The sequence below is a fragment of the Gadus chalcogrammus genome, chromosome 20 (genome assembly GCF_026213295.1).
Source record: "Gadus chalcogrammus isolate NIFS_2021 chromosome 20, NIFS_Gcha_1.0, whole genome shotgun sequence".
Lineage (NCBI taxonomy): Eukaryota > Metazoa > Chordata > Actinopteri > Gadiformes > Gadidae > Gadus > Gadus chalcogrammus.
The window spans coordinates 8770645-8789959 of record NC_079431.1 but is presented as its reverse complement, the minus strand read 5'-3'; the positions used below and the strand labels follow the sequence as shown (position 1 = coordinate 8789959).

Below are 19315 nucleotides of genomic sequence, written 5' to 3'. Positions count from 1 at the left end.
ACTTTTTTAATATTTGGAAATCTGGACGCCTAGCCCCGCCCGCTATTGGCAAGTCTCCGCCTCTTCGTACTTTCCTCCGCGGCCTGTCTGCTGCCTGCTGCTCTCAGGTGCCCAGGTACCGGAACGAGGACGCAGATCCACGAAGATCAGCGTGACGATAGCCGCCGAGCTCCTGGCTTACTACAAGAGCACACAGAGGTAAGCTCGTGTAGTGTATCGGAACCAAGCGGAACCCTGCTTATTCATGTCACTGACGCACTCTTTAGAAGTAGTCTAATCTGCTCCAACAATGATGTCAACGCATGTATGTCATTTGTTTCTGTATTAAATATGTTGACGCTTCATTGACGTCTAAGCTTGGACATGCGTACGCGCTTTAGCAAGCTTATTGGGCAGTGTCCAATGACGCAAATGCCGCGAATATCCACATGCCGCCAAATCGTTATTATTGCCAGAGTTGTCATGATGAACAATAACGATGTGAGAACCCCGCTAATGTTTCAGCGGTAGCGTTTGGTTTGTTTTGTGCTCGCTATGCATGTATTTAGGATGACGTACTGTTATTGTCTGCGGTTTGCAACGATACCTTTTGTATCTATTTGACCCCTCATAGAGAATAGTGGAAACGTATCACTCCACAGCTATAGGTGGACACAACTTTACCCAGTAAATATCAGTGCTGTTGCTGTACAAAATACAGATGGCTTATGTCCCATAAACCTGAGGGTCTCCCTCAGCCCAGAGGCCTGGGCCCCGTTTCCCGAAAGCGTCGTTAGCCTAAGTGGATCGTGAAGTGCGTCGAAAGGGCATCGTAGAGTTTTCACCGCGTTTCCCGAAAGCATCGTGGGGAACGAACGTCTTGAAAACGCTCGTAGCTAACGAGTACTCCAGGGGTGCTCGTAGGTACTCGTAGGACGCTAAGAGCATCGTCAGCTATAGCCTCAGTGGCGACACCATCGGACATTCCGTCTATTGGATGCGTTTTATTAAAACGCATTGCGCCTTTATGTTCTTAGTTTGGTAATTAATAAAGATTATTAATTAATTTATGAATAAAGATGTTCAAATGGCCAAAATAAAACGGGACAGTCCAGAAAATGTTTGCGCAGGCAGGGCACTCAAAATGTGTGAGAGAAAGTGGGGGGATTTGTGCAGACTGACATAGGCTACTCATAAAACGTAGCATAAAATAATGTAAAAAATAAATTAAATTAAACAAATTAAAAAAAATAAAAAATAACGAAATAAAAGAAATTAAAAAAAATAAGAAAATAAAGAAATACAATTTTTTATAAAAAAACAAGCAAAGGAGCAGGCAAAAGGCTGGGATATGGTGGGGATTGGTCACGTTGACGGGAATGTTTAGTGACATGAGGGAGGGTGGAGGGGGTTAAAAAAAAATCTCAATCACTATTCGACGCGCATGAAAACCAGCCGCGTAGCTATGAGGGAGGCCGTCCTCACACCGATCTTCCTCATCGTCATCGTCCTCAACGTCCTCCGGTTCAAGCAATGCCACCCCAGCCTTAGCTGCAATGTTGTGCAACATAGCCGTCACACATATCACGGCGCATGACTTGGCCGGAGAAAACTGGAGCCCTCCGCCTGACTTGTGAAGGCATCTAAAGCGCCACTTCCACCTCCCGATCGTGCGCTCAACGATGCACCGGGCCAGACGGTGGGCTTCGTTGTATTCCTCATCATGGACGTCTCCCGGGTTATTCACAGGTGTGAAGAGGAATTATTTAAGGGGGGAAAATGCCGTGAAACGCACAGTGCATTCAGGATTAGGACTGATATCCTAACTGATATCCTAGGACTGATATGTCGGTTTAAGCCTAATCAATTGTGTTTTAATGTCTTTAGCATTCATATAATTGCAGTCTATTTTTTTCGTAGGATACTCTGCTGTTGTCCTTGATGGGGATATATTTTAACCCTTTTTAACACAATTTTCCTGCGACATTCCTGCGTCTCCCCCTCCTACGGAGCCCATTTCAGCACCGTGTCAGTAGACAGTTACAATCCTACGACGTCGTGAGTGCAGCGAATGCGCGTTCACGTTAAGAGGAGTTTCGGGAAACGCTCCAAAGAAATTGACGATGGATCGCAAGATCCATCGTGAGAATGATCGTACGAGCGTGGATCCATCGTTATCGGGAAACGGGGCCCTGATCCATTACCTAAATAACAAATCAACCCTACTTATACTCCTTAAAACACATGAGCTCTGTAGATTCATAATCCGGCCACTGATCAATGTCCTCTCCAACAGGCGACTTCATTCATAACGCACACACACACACACACACACACACACACACACACACACACACACACACACACACACACACACACACACACACACACACACACACACACACACACACACACACACACACACACACACACACACAGAGGGTAATCATCTGCCCTCCCAACTCATTTAGAGTCTGTGTCCCGTTCCTTTCTTCTTATCTCAGGTCAGCCATCATCGTCCAGGTCGACGAGGAGGGAAGGTGATAGCTTAAGCTATTGGGGCCGAGTTGGACGGACAGCGGAAGGGCACCGTCCAAGGGTTAAAGGTGCCATAGGTATGATTCAAGAGCTACACTTTGATTCAAGATTTGATTGGTAGTTTCAAAGGGGCAATATTATATTTGAATCATAGCCTACCTAAATCCACTGTAACTCTTTCTGAAACTTTTAAGCTAAAGATGGAAACTTGACTTAACTAGATTAGGAATGCTCACACACCCTAGAATAGGCAGCAATATTTGAGTTCTACTTTTACCGTTTAAATATAAAAACACATGGGTTTCAATTTGACCATTTGCTCTAGGTGTTATGAAGTTACAGTATATAAAGAAATATATATTTTTGGGAGAGAGAGTCTGGTTGAGTGTAATCGCAGACATATTGCAGTGTAGCGATTGTTTGTCCTACATCTTGTATATCAACCATAGTCTTGGCAGAGAGTTGAGACTGAGCTTGCATGTTTACAGTCAGGGAGGGCGCAGATATTAAATCTGCCAATCGATGACTCTTTTAGTGCTGATTCATAAAGGCAACACTGGTTGTGGATAAGAGTAATGTATGTTCATAACTCTTACTTACCAAGCCCGATTACGCTGCAACTTTTAGCGTGTTAAATTTAATAACCTGAACTGTGTATGAACTTAAATGCAATCATATTTTCCAAGATGTCCCAAATTGACTTGTATTCTGTTTTAATTTGTGTTAATACCTTTGTTAATTTCTGCACCAATATCAAGTATGATTTTAGAGATGAATATGGGGTCCATGTAGATTTTATTTGCTGTAAATTGGGCTTCTTCTTGCCTCTGAACTGCTGCCATAACTTCTTTCCATAAGAAGCTGTGCAGCTGAAGCTACAGCTTCTTTTGTCAGCTGATTTAAAATGCAGTCTCAGTGGGCTTTCTTACCATTGCTGGTTCACCAACTGCATCAAGGGCTACCCAGCTCAAAGCAATTACCAAGGAATTCGAGAGGGGTCATAGACTACCAATTAACTTTTAAACACCAGCACCACCAGTACTGCTGCAGCAAGAGAGCCTTGTTTCTTGAGTTTGTTTTGAATCTGGCCTTCTCTGCAAGGACGAATTAGAGTCCGATAAAAATATTAGACCCGGGCAGAAGATAAGAAAACGTTTGTTCGCGTAAAAACGGCACCACTTTGTAGATAGTAGGCTTTATGACTACTTTAATACCGTTGTCTGATTAGAAAGCACACTCAGTTTGTGATTACTTATCCTATAGTGGTTGAAAGGAAAGCATTAGGGAAAACCACCCAATGAGCATTGTAAATGTTGTTGTTATGGAGACATAAATAAATGTGATGATTCTCTAGTGGCGCAGGATATTTCAAACAGGGCAGTTTCATTGCTTTCAGACTGTCTCTTAGATTAACATGATAAAACGGGTCAGCAGCCCAGGCTGTTAAACCGGACACAGGTACCTTCATGTGTAATTTGGCTGGTGTTACGTCACATGTTGAACGATGTCATCGAAGACGCTTGCATGGCAAAAAACAACCCTTAAAACTCTGCTTATTGCCATGGAACCTAAGGATTACCAGGTGGAACTCAAGCCTCAGTCTTGACCAAGCCGTTGGACGCGACATGAGACTTTGAAATGTGACTACAATGTCACACAGGACCTTACCTTCGGCCCCTTCCACTTGTTGTGTTCAACCCCACTAGCTTTTATAGTCCCACTGAGGTATGTTTTGTAGTTAGTTATCATAGAATGTATCCCGATCCTAGCTTTATTCAGCCCTTTGCTATTACCAAGTATTTTCAGTGGTATAATATAAACAACACTATTGTAGTTTGTGTTTAGTCCAGCAGCTTAAGCGATGCTTGTATGGCCTGCTTCACTGTGATGCGTTTCCCAGCAAAGGAAAGTGGGCGTATCAGCAGATAACAGAAGGTTAGCCTGTTAATTCCAGGGGTAGGTGCTACCCACTCATCCAGAACTGGTAAGTCCCCTGTATGGAGGCCCGGGACACAGGGGCTGTCCGACAGATTACTTCCTCTGTCTATTCCTGTTGTGTCCCTCGATGAGTGGGTCACCAGTGACCTATTGTGCAATTTCCTTTCGAATAACTAATATAATGACAGGTTTAAAAAAAAAAAGCTTTTGTACATATGTCTGTTCTTTTAAACGTTCCCCTTCTTCATTTGCTTATGAAGTAAATGGTATTTGCTATTAAACTGGGTGATTTGAACTTCCAATTGTTGTGTGTGTGTGTGTGTGTGTGTGTGTGTGCGTGTGTGTGTGTGTGTGTGTGTGTGCGTGTGTCTGTCTCCAGTGTTATCTGTTTGTTCGCCGTCCAATCAAATTCCGCCATTCACCCCGTTGGCCCTGCCCTAGCGATGTAACTGAGTGGGATTACATTTATCTGCCCACTCTGAGTAGGCAGCTGTCCTTCCTCATTTACCTTGGCCTGCGTCCCAGGTGGGACAGCTCATGGGTTGTTGTTTTTTTATTTAACTGCGGCCCAAACCAGAGCAGAGCGGGATAGAGTACCCTAATCTCTCATCATCTCAGAAGATTAAATCTCAGAGGAGCAAGGTCGATGAAAAGCCCAGACCAAAGAGAAACACCGGGCCCATTAATGCCACCATGGAACTTTGGCCTGTCTTTTTTGTCCCCATAATTAAATGTGATTGAAGACATTTTGATGTGAAGTGGGAAAGCACTATACGTAATGAAGAAAATAACCAGCTTCAATGTCCCAATTCCACATGCAACATTGTTAGGCCGTCTTTCGTGGAAGTCAGAACAGTTTCTTGTTCTGATCTGCCTTGGGGAAAAACGGCTTGCTTTAAACTTTAAACAAAGATGTGAGTGAGTGAGTCAAGGGTAAAGGCTATGGTTTAGTTTGGGTAATGAAAGACGTCTCCTTCCATGTCGTCATGGTTACTGTGTATTGTATTGTGTGTACACAAGGTACAAGAATGTAGATCACAATGAATCTGCATGGTTGAACCCTTGTTAATAATTTAACCATTTTATTGCCCGTTAAAAGTGTGTTCACTCCTTCAATATTCTCCAACAAATATTTGTAAAACATAAATTATAAATTAATTCAGTATTTTATCCTATACATCCTTCCCTCTTTAGAGGCTACTCAATAAGTCTTGTGTAGTCCTCAACCCTTTTTACTTGTTTTTGTATCCCCAGGGAAAAACCACCTTTTTTACCTTAGATGGATTAGCAGGTGTGCTGTGGTGGTTATTCACCTTAACACTCTAAGCTTGCTCTGTGCAAGCTGTATTGTTAAGGCTGAGAGGCGGGTAGTTAGGCATGCACTGTTCCCCACACCTGAGGTGGGTGGAGTAGCTCGCTGGCCATTTGAAACCAATTGAAATCCAAGGAGCGTAAGCCTTTTTCCCCGTAAATGACTCGGGTCAAGCTGTCAAAGCACAAAGAGACACATCCTCGCTCCATCTGAGGTCCTAACAACGTGTCCGTTTGAAGTGACGGGCCAAGACGAGTGAACATGTCTTAGTGTTTGTCCACTAGTCCCCTAAGCTAAAAGTCTGGATGGCATGAATACCCCTTGGTAGGCATGAGGGCAGTGACGTGGTATAGTCGCTCTCGGATGGGAAGCTTCGCCTTAATTGGAGGGATTTTGAACAATGCTGTAGTGCTAAAATGTCATAGGTCAATGGTGAAATGGTTATTTTCCAACTAATGCGTACGAGGATAGGGTAACCAAAACAAGAACTCAGTCAGACTTATAATAACAAGCGGTCCTCAATAAAACCCCACTCATCTACTTACGTCCACTAGCGTTACCTGTAAACCGTTTAGCTAGCGATACCTGAACCGGCGCATGGCTTTCCTCCGTGGCCTCGTCCAGCCCCCTCTCTCAGCCTTGGCAGGTAGTAGTAGGGGGAGCAAGGGGAGGAGGAGAAAAAAAAAAGAAAAGGGTTTGGTTTCGTGGGGCATTAACGTGGCACAAAGACAGCCGTTGTGTGGCTCCGCTCGGCTCCTCCAGGCCAGGGCCCTGCTGGAAACAGGAGTGCAGGCAGGGGGCAGGGCAGTAAGGGGACGCGGCGCATCGTAATCAGACGGTCAATTTAACTGACCCGAGCTTCTCGCCCCCGTGTAATGACCGCGTATTAAAGGCGGATGGCTAGATCTCCGCAGGGAGCCACCGCCTTGAGGGGTGAATGCAAATGGCGACCTGGACAAAGGGTATCACCGCAGACACGGATGCAGTGGGAAAATTAGCAGGTGTGCTGCTTCAACAATGTGTTAATGCCAAAGGAATGATTGGTTTCTGTTTTGATTACCGTCTGCTTTATGTGTGGCGAGAGAGAAGGTTAATTCACACTGTGGACTTTCGTTCGTCAGTCAATATGATTTTTTTTATGGTTTGATTGGCAAAACAAACTTTTCAATTATAGATTTAGGTTCAATTTGGGTTTTTGGGGGGTTGTTTATACCTCGGTGGAAATTAAGGCGTAATTCAGATCAAAACCGAAGAAGACTTTTAAATCTATATTGAATGACTACTAATTAAATGAATACGTTATACACTGTTTTTCTTTAGGATAAAGATAAATCTGGTGTTTTATTGCTTTAATAAAAAAAAGGTCAGATGTTAAACTCTTTCCGATGTTAAATTCATTAGCAAAGCAAGTCTTGTTATAAGAGCAAACTACAAAGTAAAAATTACCCACTTTGATAAGGTAACAACCGGCCATTATCTTAAATGTCTCTCCTGCCTCTTCACCAACCCAAACATCTTAAGCACGCCTTAAAGAGTTACTACACACACCATATCATTTGAGGAGTGCCACTTGGCTTTGTGCATGCAACACACGCACGCACACACAAACACTTTATTATATAGCCCACCCACTAACTTGAGACCAACATTTCCCAGTATTGCCAAAGGCCAGCAACTCTCAAAGCCGATCAGTAAAGCAAAACAAAAAATCCCAAAACAAGAAGGGGCGGAATCTGGAAACTTAACTATCAGAGAGCTGTAACCAGATATTTTTCAAAGTTGGGGGTTGAGGGTTCTGCCAATAGGAACATCAATGCTGTCTGTTTGTATGGGTTTGCATTCCATACATTTGATCATATCATAAAAGTTTTGCAGTGGTTAAAGCTAAGGTTGTAATTGAGCAATTGACCAAAAGCACGGATCGTCCATTTCAATGTGGCTGTCAAGTCTCATGATTCTACAAATGCAATGGAACAAGGCTATAACTTTTCTAAACTATGAATTTAGTTCATACTACAATATGTGTCTGAGTACATCTTGTTCTTTTCCACAGATGTTTCCAAGGTACCACCAGATAACTGCTCCTCACTGTTCTATTAAAGCACCCAGAGATCTGTGCGTTCTTGCTTAGAAATGAAAGGGTTAACATTGTTAATACAACAATAGCATTTCTCTGGGACGTATGAATGGGCAACACATTGTTCTCCTCTGCCTTCTCATATATGCATAGTCAGCTTCTGTCACTGCAAAACAATGTAGATGATAACATGCTGGAGGGATTACAGCCTTTATTGTAGCGAGAACCAGTTATTACTTCTGGGCGGCCACTGGTGGGGCAAAGTGAATGCTAGCTAACTGAACATTCTTGTGCAGTGTGCCAACGTTTGTTTCAGAGATCGAGAGCAGTTGGTCAGATAAGTAATCCAGCTGCTGCTTGTTGTCACGTAGAGCCTTATGTGACAAAGAACAAAACTATCTGGTCAAATGGCATACATATTCCAATACCTAGTAGGGGGAGGGGTAGTAATATACATAATGTCTTCCTTTATTCACGGATACTGACTATAAAGTAAGTTCTCACAAGGAAACGGCACTGCGCATTGTGTCTGGATCGTTATAGTCTTTTCTGGCTGAAATAGATCTGTTTAAGCTGAATATGAGTGAAAGGCAGAAAACAAAGAGATCAAAGGTAATGGCTTAAAGCAATCGGGACCAACTAAAGGCATACCATGCATTTCTCAAAATCTTGAGTGATCTTGGCATCGCTCCTGGCCATTCACTAGAGGAATTCTTTGTCACACCTAGCAGCTATTGTTTAAAAAAAGATCTGCCGTTGGAAATTGGTGCACATACGGACACACATGATCACATCTGAACAGATATAGGCCTAACCCAAAATCGTATTAACTAGTGGATTCTCACTTAAATTTTTCCGTGTGTGTGTAAAAGTTATGGCCAGAATACATTTGGACATGGAATGAAATGACGGCCGGTTGATATTATCTCTTAACGTGCTGCTCTTCTACCCTAAAACCGGAAACGAAAACAATAGAACAGTGAAAAAAAAGAGAACACTGTTTAAAAATGATTCAAATAAATACGTTTACCAGCTGTGGTTTTCCTGAGACAGCCACAGCTGGTGCACAACCACGCCACAAAGACACAGTCTGCGTTGCGGGTAAAACCCGGCTCCACCCCGCCAACGAGACGCGTCCCGTCCGTGTTCCATGTATTTCACCTGTCAGACCAACGTATACAATCTCGTCATATAGTCATCCTGTAGTCTACTATTAGACTGCATTAACCGAGGTCTGTCCATATTGAGCTCCTCTGTGACGACAGACACCATTAGCCTAGACTTTCTTGTCAAGCAACTCCTCCGCTGAATACACAAGCCAGTACCTCAAACAGATATGGCCTCGAAGTTTGGTTTTACGACTTGCGTGCCTGTGCTCTGACAGTGGCATTGTCATACAGGTTGAAGAAGAGCCCGGCTGCTCATAAAAGTGCAATAAAGTCTAAGAAAAGGCCTCGGGCTTTGACCAGCGGGGGACTATCGACTTTACGACCATCTCAGTCCATCCTCTCCTGCCCTCCTTCCTGCCCAGGAGGATCTAGTGTGCGTGGGAGAGGAAGAGAGCGGACTCCCGGAGACAGTTAAAGAGGCACATGCCTACAGTTTATGTTTGAAGCCGACACAGACCAGACCCTCCTCGTGGTTTGGGCAAATAAACAAGGCGTTAACAGTTCACCACTGTTAAATGCCTTGTATTTCAACGCCTACAGTTTGATTCCCTTTATCGTGGCACAGAGTACAGCGAGAATGGCAGCAATTCTTACGGAGAATTCAACCAATATCAAATGCCAAGTAAGAATACAAGAAAGTTCAAACTAAACTCATTTAATTTGCTAAATATATACAGTATAATATATGTCTTTGCTGTAACCTATATAAAAAAATTGTGTTGCATTGCAATGTCCCTATATACAAATAGTGTGGTTAGAAATATATACATACAACGATGCACTTGTGATGCAGAGATCTGTTTAGTGTTCTATAATTGCTAACTAGTACACCCCAAGTCAGCTTTTGACAGTGTTGAGTTCCTATGGCTCTGGGGTGAAGGCGGTTCTGAAGTCGGTTTATCCGTGATGGACCTGTAGCATCTACCAGAGGGCAGCATGTCAAACAGATGACGTCCAGGGGTGGGATGGCTCTTACAGCATGTTGGCTGCTCTGCTAAGGCAGCGAGAGCCGAAGAAGTCAACAGCCGAAGATCTTCCCGCTGCTATTGATGGTACCTGAGGGTTACGGCTTCCCTTTCATGTAGTCGGAGGTGTGAAGGCAGAGCCTGCTACAGACGTCTTTAGTGAAGACCAATTGCCTTGGTAAACACTCCCATGGCTCATTACGTTTCCTTTATTCCCATGCCCCCTTGCTGTGTTCTCCCACGTTGGCACATTTACGCTCGCTTCCTGTGACACAACCCAAAACACACCGACACGCACTCAACATGAGCCACGGTACCGACGGGCACCTCAACGTTAAGTGGCACAGATTGAGTGGCATTGCGTGGCAGCGGAACATCGCTCCGTTTCCCCGAGCCACCCTCTGTCTTTGTTTGAAGTACAGCCTCCGTTGGGACTTTTATTTCAGGAGAGGCGTCCGTGGCATCCCTTTGAGCCGTCCCCGCCCGGCAGCCCCGCGGAACGCTCCCTTCCTCACAACAAACAGTAACCCGATCCGCTGTCTCACTGCGTCCCAACGGCGCATCCAAAATAGCTGGCGCATTCCTGTGGGTAGCAGTTGATGCGGCGCTCCCAACCAATCGCATGTCTCGGAGTTGGTGGACAGGCTCCTGTGACGTGTCGTGTCCGTCCCCCAACGGTGTGGTTTAAACCCACCTGGTTGGCCGGAATGGTGTCATCACATCCAGGTGTTCCTCTCTCAAGCTGCTTGTCGACGTGTTGTCGGGTACGTTGCTCACCGTTTTATAGCTGATCAAGCTGAGGATCCACTGCTGTCTACCATGTTCTTTTCTCCTCCCCTCAATGTTAATTTTTTATAGTCAGACATGCACAGACTTGGAGTTTTTCCATTTACTCTTTTGCACAATCAGCACTATCGCTACACCGAACCCCAGCCTCCTGAGAGTCCCGTACAAAATCCCGACTGAAAGATCTTCCTCTCCACCTCCACCAGATGCAACCAGCCACAGCTAATTGTAGCCCACTACTTGACCCCTCTGAAGAGTCACGGTCAACGAGGCAACCCTCGCTGATCTTCTGCCCAACAATAGAATCACTGGCTCTAGCTAAGTGTGTTTTGTCCACTTGTGTGTATCTGAGTGTAAGGATGAGTGTCTCTCTCTCGATCTCTCACATTCCTAGAGTCAAGGAGAACCTCTGGCTCAAACAAAGCTGTAAATCTGTCATTTGAATAGCCCATAGCATACTAAACAGGTATGGTGCGATGGTAGACTGACAATAGCTGGAACATTGAGGTGTACCTCTTGGTAAGAGAACTATTTGTGTATGTTTGTGTCAGCTTCCAGATCTGCCCTTGTTAAGTCTAACACCAACAGATTACTTGATAGTTTATTGTTTTTTTAACAATAATTTAACTTTAGTTATTGGAAAAATGTGGGAAACGAAAGCCAAATAGCCTCCCATTCCCAGTGAAGTCAGCACATGATCTCAAAATGATGTGAGAATGCCTGTCTCTGCCCTGGGGGTGAAAACCACAGGAGTTCATGTGGTGGGTTTGCATTCCGCCTGGCTCCGGCTTGGATGCCAGTGTGCTAGTCATTCTCTCATCCAGCCCATAGTCTGCTACATTTAGCATTCCTACTGCATAGATCTTGACACTCCCCTCCCGAATCCGCCAAGTGCATGCATGGGGTTTAAAGAGCTATGGATGTGGTGAGATCTTTATTTGATTTGTTTTATAGAATATCATTACTGATAGCTAATCTTTGTCTCCAAAAGGGGGTTGTTTTGTTAGGTTATTATTTTGTTCCGCAACATATTTTATAAGCAGTTTGTTGTTAATAATGAATTACTATATAGTAATATTTCATATTATTAAGTAAATAAAAGACAAACATTTGTTGTCCTGCCTGTGTAAAAAAAGTTTAAGTTGTATCTTCTCTTTTAACTGTTTAAGAGACCGTCCTTTTTGCGTTGGAAGAACACCTCTTTTAAATGTATGGCATTAGCCATACAACTTTGTTGGAGATTGGCATTCCAGCATGACTTGTGACGATATCTTTTCCGTTTACAGAGTTAGCCTTCAGCCAGCTTGTGCGAGTCTCTGGTTGGCTTGGTAAATGAGTACTACCCTATCCGATTACATCATTAGTTATGGCTAAGATTACACCTAACCATAACTGAATGAGACCTGTCACTGTGAGCTCCTAGCATTTATTTAACAGCACACCGCGGTGCTGTATGGGTGCCTTTGGGAGCAGCTCAAACGCACAGTTAATCATGCAGCTGAGGCTAATGTCGCTGAAAGCAAAACAAAATTGAAAGTATAAGCCACACACTGAAGTGCTGGGGAATCAGAGAAGGCAGAGCGTCAGGTGCTAAACTCGAATTGCTGATGATCCCCGGAAGTCAAAGGGGGGGGGGGGAGATATATTGGTGAGCGATGGGAGGTTGGGGAGATTTAGTTGACTCATGTGGAGAATGGATTATACCTGGAGTCGGTTCTTCCTCTTCCCAGACCAAGCCTTTCCTTCCTCTTCCCTGAGAACTTGACCTCACAGGGCGCTTCCTTTCACCTCCCAGATGGAAATCCCACAAAGCGAACAGAGAGAGGAAGACTGTAGTCTGCCTTTGCGTCACTTGAATGAGTTGTTTTCCTTGATTGAATGGGCTTACCAGCTTCATCATAGCATGGATTTAAAAATAGTGTCATGGCTCTTTTGTCCACACTCTTGCATTGAAAATGTTAATATTTGTAACAAACTAATCATATAGGATCTGGCCCGAGCTGGACATTAGTCCACACACACATACTACAATCGCGTTGATGGCTAATCTCAAGTGTTGGGTGGCACGTCGCAGGGATAGAAATGAAGCGATAAGGCAGATGGGGCTTCCCTTGTGTGACCTGTTCCCCATGTGACCTGAGTCAATACTACAGATAGCGGCCTAGGGTTCCAGGCTTTGGTAAATAAAGCCGGTGCTCGTTCACATGGCCCTGTAGCCCCGGGCTGCGTGGACTCTCCTCTGAGAGAGTCGCCCTATGTCATATGAGTCGCGCCGTTCAAGTAATCTTTGCTGGAATGACGTTTTAATCTGTTTTTCCATCTTAAATTTGCCTAAAGATTTGAATCACCAGCATAAGAAATTAAGTCATTGGCTCAAATTTGATATTTACTTACTGGGTTAGAATATGGTGAATGGCATGGACACAGTCATATGTCTTGGAGAGTCTTCTCATGTGTCTGTATGAGAATAGTGACATGGGAAAGTCCGCTTTTTTGTTTTTGCCAACTAGGTGAGGGAACGCGCTCACACTGACTTGTTAGACGGTGGCAGTTCACATAGTGGCCCCAACCTCTTGACCAATCACGTAGCTCTAATATATTTAAGGAGGGGTGTGTGTGTGTGTGTGTGTGTGTGTTGGGACCCCCTGGGGGTGAAAGGGGGAGGTCTTGAGGAAATGACCCGTAGTACTTTAACTAGGAATCAATCCATGCATGCACTCTTGACCTGAGTGCTCCCCAGTGTGCTGCAACACTCTCCTGAAGACACTGACAATAAATACAAAGCATTCACTTGGAGACTTTAAGCCCTCACAGCTCTGTGCAATGGATATCCTCCCATCTACGTTTTAGGTCGTAACTTCACATTGGATTTTGGTGAGTGACAGTTTGGGTCTTTTTTATGTTTGTTTTTTCCACGTAATCTTGTTGTGGTATTATCTATTACATAGGATAGAAGCTTCTAGGATATATTTGGCTTAAAAGGCACTCAAACATATTCTTAAGACACTGTAAAAACGAAAACAAGGTATTTTCTCTTGCACAAGTTACTGCACGTATTTGTTTGTGTGCATGTGTAAATGCACCCGCGTGTCTGCAAGATAACTACTTCACGTTTCGGATGCAAGGTAATGTGATATGACATTTTTCAAGTCATGCAAACCAGACAGAGGCACAGTTGGGATCAACACACTAGTGGCACCAGGAACTAACTATTAACATGAGTCACCACCTCAGGGTAAAAAGCTGCATTGAATTTAGTATTTAAACGCTGACAACCGCTTGAGCATTAACCGCCTAGTTTATTTGCCGCAATGACAGAAAACGTTTTTATACTTATTGTGTTTACCCCCGAAACGTTTGTGCCGCAGTGGCCATTGTTCAAACACAACTTTAAAACAAGTTCAGATGGGTGGGGGAGGGGCAACCCAAAAGCACTAAACATAGCTAGTTTGAAGTCTGCTGCAACCCAGCCCCTACGCATGCTCAGCTGCAGCAGGCCTGTGCACCCCCCCCCCCCTGCCTCTAGACATGACACACACCCTAACCTCTTGGGATGCCGCCGGGGCCCAAAAGGTTTGTTGGTTTAAAAAGAGTGACTTTTGAGTGGCGCGCGGCGTGGCTAATTTAGCGTTTGATGCACGTCTGCTCTCCTGCTTGCTTTAGCGGTAAAAGGTGATGACTGACCCAGCGAGATAAGAGCTGTTTGCTTTGGGTTTAGATATTGTTTGTGTGTTGGGTCAGTGGCTATGACTGGCTGTGATTTGTGTGGCCCTCGTAGTGTGTTTTATCTGAGGTGGAACAGGTGACTGTTGACTTGGCAAACGCATGAGAGATAAGTATTTTATGCCCAGTCATTTGTATCGACACAGCATTGGTCACGAGTCACGACAGGCCTTGAGTTCTGTTGAGTGCTTTAGTTTAATTTATTAGGGGTCTGTTTCATTTGAATTGTGGAAAGTCCTCAAATCTTCATAGGAAGTGGGAGTCTGTAAACAGCCAGAACATGGGGTGGAGTGCGTCTGCCTCTTAAAAACGTAAGTCCCAGAGCAGCAGGTTATTAATGAGCCACTGCAAAGTATTAGGCGTATCTTGTATGGGTTCAGTTGAGCCTGCGTTCTGGTTCCTTGACTCAGGCAATTACCGACGGTCACCTGCCCACCTGACCGCTCAATCACCTTACATTAGGGTACCCAAAAGGTCAGAGGTGGCGGGCCCAAGCCTGAGAGCAACCTGAGCCACCCTGAAAACTCCAAAAGGTCCTGACCTGGCATTGAGAGCGATGACCCCGTCCTAACAGGTACGTCCAGGCTGTAGTGCTATTGGACACAATGGTTTGTCTATAGTCTCCGAGATGTCTTACCCCGGCTCTCAGCCACAGACTGAAGTGTCTTAAGAGATTTAGAGTAACGTGAGCCCAAGGTGAAAGAAAAAGAACTCTCCAAAAAATAAGAGATTTTGTTTCTGCTTTTGGGTCAGTTCCGGCTTTGTTTCGTTTCTTTGTGCCAGATCATTGAGTCTGGAATTTCCAATATGTATGACCTGGAGGCAGTCTGTAGATTGTGATTGGATCATTTGAATGATGTCTGTTTACTCTTTGCTTCAGGTTTTTATAGGTGCTTGCATCAGCTAGCAGAGCATGGCTTTACCCATGGCTCTGCAAACTATCACCGCAGTTCAAGTCCTGTCCCTAGTGGCCATATGCAGCGCGGTGGGGAAGAGCGATCGCGTCAACTTCTACAACATAAAACCACCAGTTCAGGGTAAGACCCGATGGCAGCTAAACAGATCGCTCAATGTTCAGTTATTAATGTCAGCAGAAGTAGAAATACTCATTATAACATTTCAGATCCACAACATCAACCGATTAAGATTTCCCTCTTATTGCTACCTCTCTTATAGCTTTTCTAAATTAAGATTTATTTTGGTATTGCAGCCACACCATTCCCCAATAGTTTTAAGTGCTTCACCTGTGAGCGAGCGCGGGACAACTACAACTGTAACATCTGGGCTGAGGACAAGTGGTGTTCAGAAGGTAGGATCTCCTCCCTTGATTTTTTGGCAAAAAGACTTGCAATGGTCTCCTTGGTTGGGAATCGAGTCATTATACATGTTTTCCCAAAGCTTAATGTTTTTCCCATTTCGTTTGTCTTCATCAGACACTCAGTTCTGTATGTCAGTACACCACTTCCACTCCACTCATGGAAAAACCAAGTTTGTGACAAAGAGATGCGCTGCACAAGAGGAGTGCCGCCAGTCGGGCTGCAGGCACCACAAGGAGACAGGGCACACGGTGAGTCCAGGACCAGATCAGATAAGGTGGTCTTCTTCATATACCCGACAGGAAATTAGATTGTCCCAGTAGAGAGTACAAAATACAAAACAGAAAGGACTGTACTGAGTATTAAAAAATGAAAAGACATAACCATTAAAGTATAGTGGAAACGTTACTGTGAAAAATGTATTGTACCACTATAGACAGTTGAGATAGACATTATTGCCAGTATATTCTACATTATTTAAACAATATAATATTGACCATTGTACATAAAATCCCAGACTAAAGACCCAATCCATGCAAATGTACCCTCTTGTCTGACATTCTGTCTCCCCTTTACCGACCCACCAGGAGTGCGTGTCTTGCTGCGAGGGAATGATCTGCAACGTCGAGGTTCCCACCAATCACACCAACGCCGTGTTCTCCCTGAGAGCAATAGCGCTCGGATCGGCGCCGTGCCAGACGACCCCTCCCTGGAAGACCCTGGTTCTAACCCTCGGGTTGTGTGGACAGTTCATATTGTGACCCTGTGGCAGCCTGGAACTTGGCAGGGGATCTTGTCTGGGGAGAGAGCCAGCAGACGCACCAAAACGAACCTTCCATTGATTCGATATGGCAGCGTTTCCCAGGCAAATGCCAAAGATGACGGAGAGTTCATTAAAACGTGACGCTCGATGTCCGGGGTCGAGCCGGCTCCTCCAGCCGAAACACAAAAGGGAGATAGAACTCACACTACTGCTCATTCACCCGAATGGCCAGACCTTTGCCACGCGTCGCCTGCACGGCCCGTTCAGAAATGGGTCCGTCACCGGATGTCCTCCCACGCATTTGCTACCATAACGCTGCCATATTGTTCTGAATGAAACTGCAAAGTATAATTTGGATCGAAATCGTCTTTGAGGAATCCGAAGATCTGGCCAAGGTGGAAGTTATTCAACATGAAGTTGGAAGACAATGGACTCTTTCTGGATGCAGTTGGTTGTGTACGCCTACACAATGGCAACATGGCCAAGCCAAGCCTTTTAAGCAAGCTTGATAGAACAGTGAATGGAGTGTTTCTTAAGACCCTGGCTAGAAGGCTGCCCAACAATGCTGCCAGCAGGTTTGGGGGTTTTAGGCATCCCCAAAACAATCTCTGGGATTATTAACGTTCCGGGGAATGTTAATGATATGTTTTTCTTTATGGAATTACAGACCACTTTAAACATTCATTATGCCGGACATGAAATAACACGTGGCCATGGAGAGACAGTGTTTTCTGTGTGACCCAGTGAATTTGGCACTTATGATGTTATGCCAGATAGTTTTATACATACAGTGTATATAATTGAACATATTTGCACTTTTCGTTCGGAACATTGTATATTTGAAGTAGGTCTATCAGACCTTTTTGTAAGGAATATAAATACAATTGATTAATAAACTGTGTGATGTGTTTCTTAATATACTATACTTAAAAGTAATGATAATGTACAATGAGTTGGATAATGGTTAATATTCTTTAAGAAAATAACAGATGATTGGAAAACGTGCAGAGTAAAACAACTCAGTATTGTCAATTGTAGAATAGATGGTCTGAAAAACCTGGGTGAAACAATGTGCTTTGAGTTAATTGGGCTAAACAATTGAATAGGAAAAAACTTGAACATTTGTTGACCAACGCCTGCAATCTAAATGGGATATAAGAAGTTTGTTTTTATATGGATCAAGCACTGTGCCATTTCAAATCCACAGCAACATCATAGTTCAAAACTCGCCCAACTCCTGTCATCTATCTCTATCCATCTCCTTTTCCGGCTCTGTCCTAATCAGCCCAGTAAATAAAGCTTATTGCATTGGTGCTTTCATTAGTTCTGCTCTAATGCAGTTTAGATGCCCCTATAGCATTGAATTAAGAAAGAGCTCTCTCAAATAATTAGTGAGTCATTGCAGGAGCTATGTTTTGGTAATTAAATGAATCACTCATTGCCATCTCTGTTCAATGTGTGCACTGAAATAACTTGAAATAATTACAATTACACAGCATTCAAAGGGTGTACATCCCTAAGGAACATAAGGAAATACAATACCACAAAATGATTTACTCAATGTTAATAGTAATGCATAGGCTACACAACACGAGTGCTAATATGGTCTCTGGATGCCAATTTAAATTAGTTGATTGATATACTGATTCAATATATTGAATTATGATCTGAATAATGTTATAATATTTAGGAATTCACAAGCGAAAACAAGACAACTTACCTAATAGACCTTAGTGAGGCAGATTGTTTATTATCTCAAGGGATCTTATCGAAAGCTGTACCCTCGCAAAATAAAGAATAAAAGGACAAACCCTTATCACCGCAGAAAAGAGAGAGGAGCCTTCTGAAGATAGGGGGGTGATGTTGAAAGGTGGTGGCACGCAGGGGCCTTCAGCCTAACAGACCTGCATACGGGACCCTCCCTTTCCACGACCCGGCGGGAAGGTGTTTAAGCCAGGTGTGCTGTCAAAACAACGGACCCTCACATCCTATCAGGAGGCCGTGGGGGCGGGGCCATCCTGTCAGTCATTCTCTCTTCAACTCTGTCTTAGTAGAGATGATACAGGGCAGTCAAATATAGGGGTGAATGAAGAATGTTGTGTGTGTGTGTGTGTGTGTGTGCGCCCATATACACGTATAGACATGTAAAAGCCTAAGTCTGTCAACAAACACAGACTTCTCCAAGACACCAACAACATGAATCCGTATTATATTCATAAAAAAGTTATAGATTAGAATCACATCCTGAAGCCCACAGCGCCATGTTTGCAGACTCCATGGAGCCATAGGGGGAAGGCCATCTGTTCCTCTTGACGAGATACCGTTTGAGGGAGAATAATACAATTGGGATCATTGAATTCGGAACATTCAATAGTGTTTGATTCTTCTTATTAGATTCTAACGTTCATATAACACTATTCACCCATTCATTCCACCTCAATTGCTATTGTGCATTTAAACCGCATTTGGGGTAGTTGTGCATAGTTGTTTATGCCATCTCAAGCCATTCATTGAATCAGACTAGAAATAAGACTGTAACAGTGTTCTGCCTATAAATAATTGATTGCCTCTCATATCAGATAATGGTGTTGACTTGGGGCTCTAGCAGTGTTGTAGCTAATTCATCTCTGCTGGGCACCCCTGAACAAAGAGCTGTTGCAGGTAATAGTACCGCCCTGTTGACAGAGAAACAACCAATCAGAGATTAACATTCCGGTACGTGGGCCAGAGTTCTTTGTGCTAATTGGCT

General features: G+C 44.0%; 1 protein-coding gene across 3 annotated transcripts; it reads left to right on the top strand.

Annotated features, from left to right (window-relative positions):
- Positions 1-33: 33 nt before the first annotated feature.
- On the top strand, positions 34-17884 carry lypd6b (LY6/PLAUR domain containing 6B). 3 transcript variants are annotated; one of them, XM_056580114.1, is made up of 6 exons: positions 34-198; positions 2484-2594; positions 15368-15524; positions 15698-15796; positions 15921-16054; positions 16391-17883. In XM_056580114.1, the coding sequence occupies exons 3-6, from the start codon at positions 15401-15403 to the stop codon at positions 16562-16564; spliced, it is 531 nt and encodes a 176-aa protein (XP_056436089.1). In that variant the 5' UTR covers positions 34-198; positions 2484-2594; positions 15368-15400; the 3' UTR covers positions 16565-17883. The 3 variants fall into 3 exon arrangements, with proteins under 3 accessions (XP_056436089.1, XP_056436091.1, XP_056436090.1); XM_056580116.1 differs by lacking the exons at positions 34-198; positions 2484-2594 and adding exons at positions 12447-13638; positions 14950-15061 and having other exon boundaries at positions 16391-17884; XM_056580115.1 differs by lacking the exons at positions 34-198; positions 2484-2594 and adding an exon at positions 12447-13638 and having other exon boundaries at positions 16391-17884.
- Positions 17885-19315: the final 1431 nt, after the last annotated feature.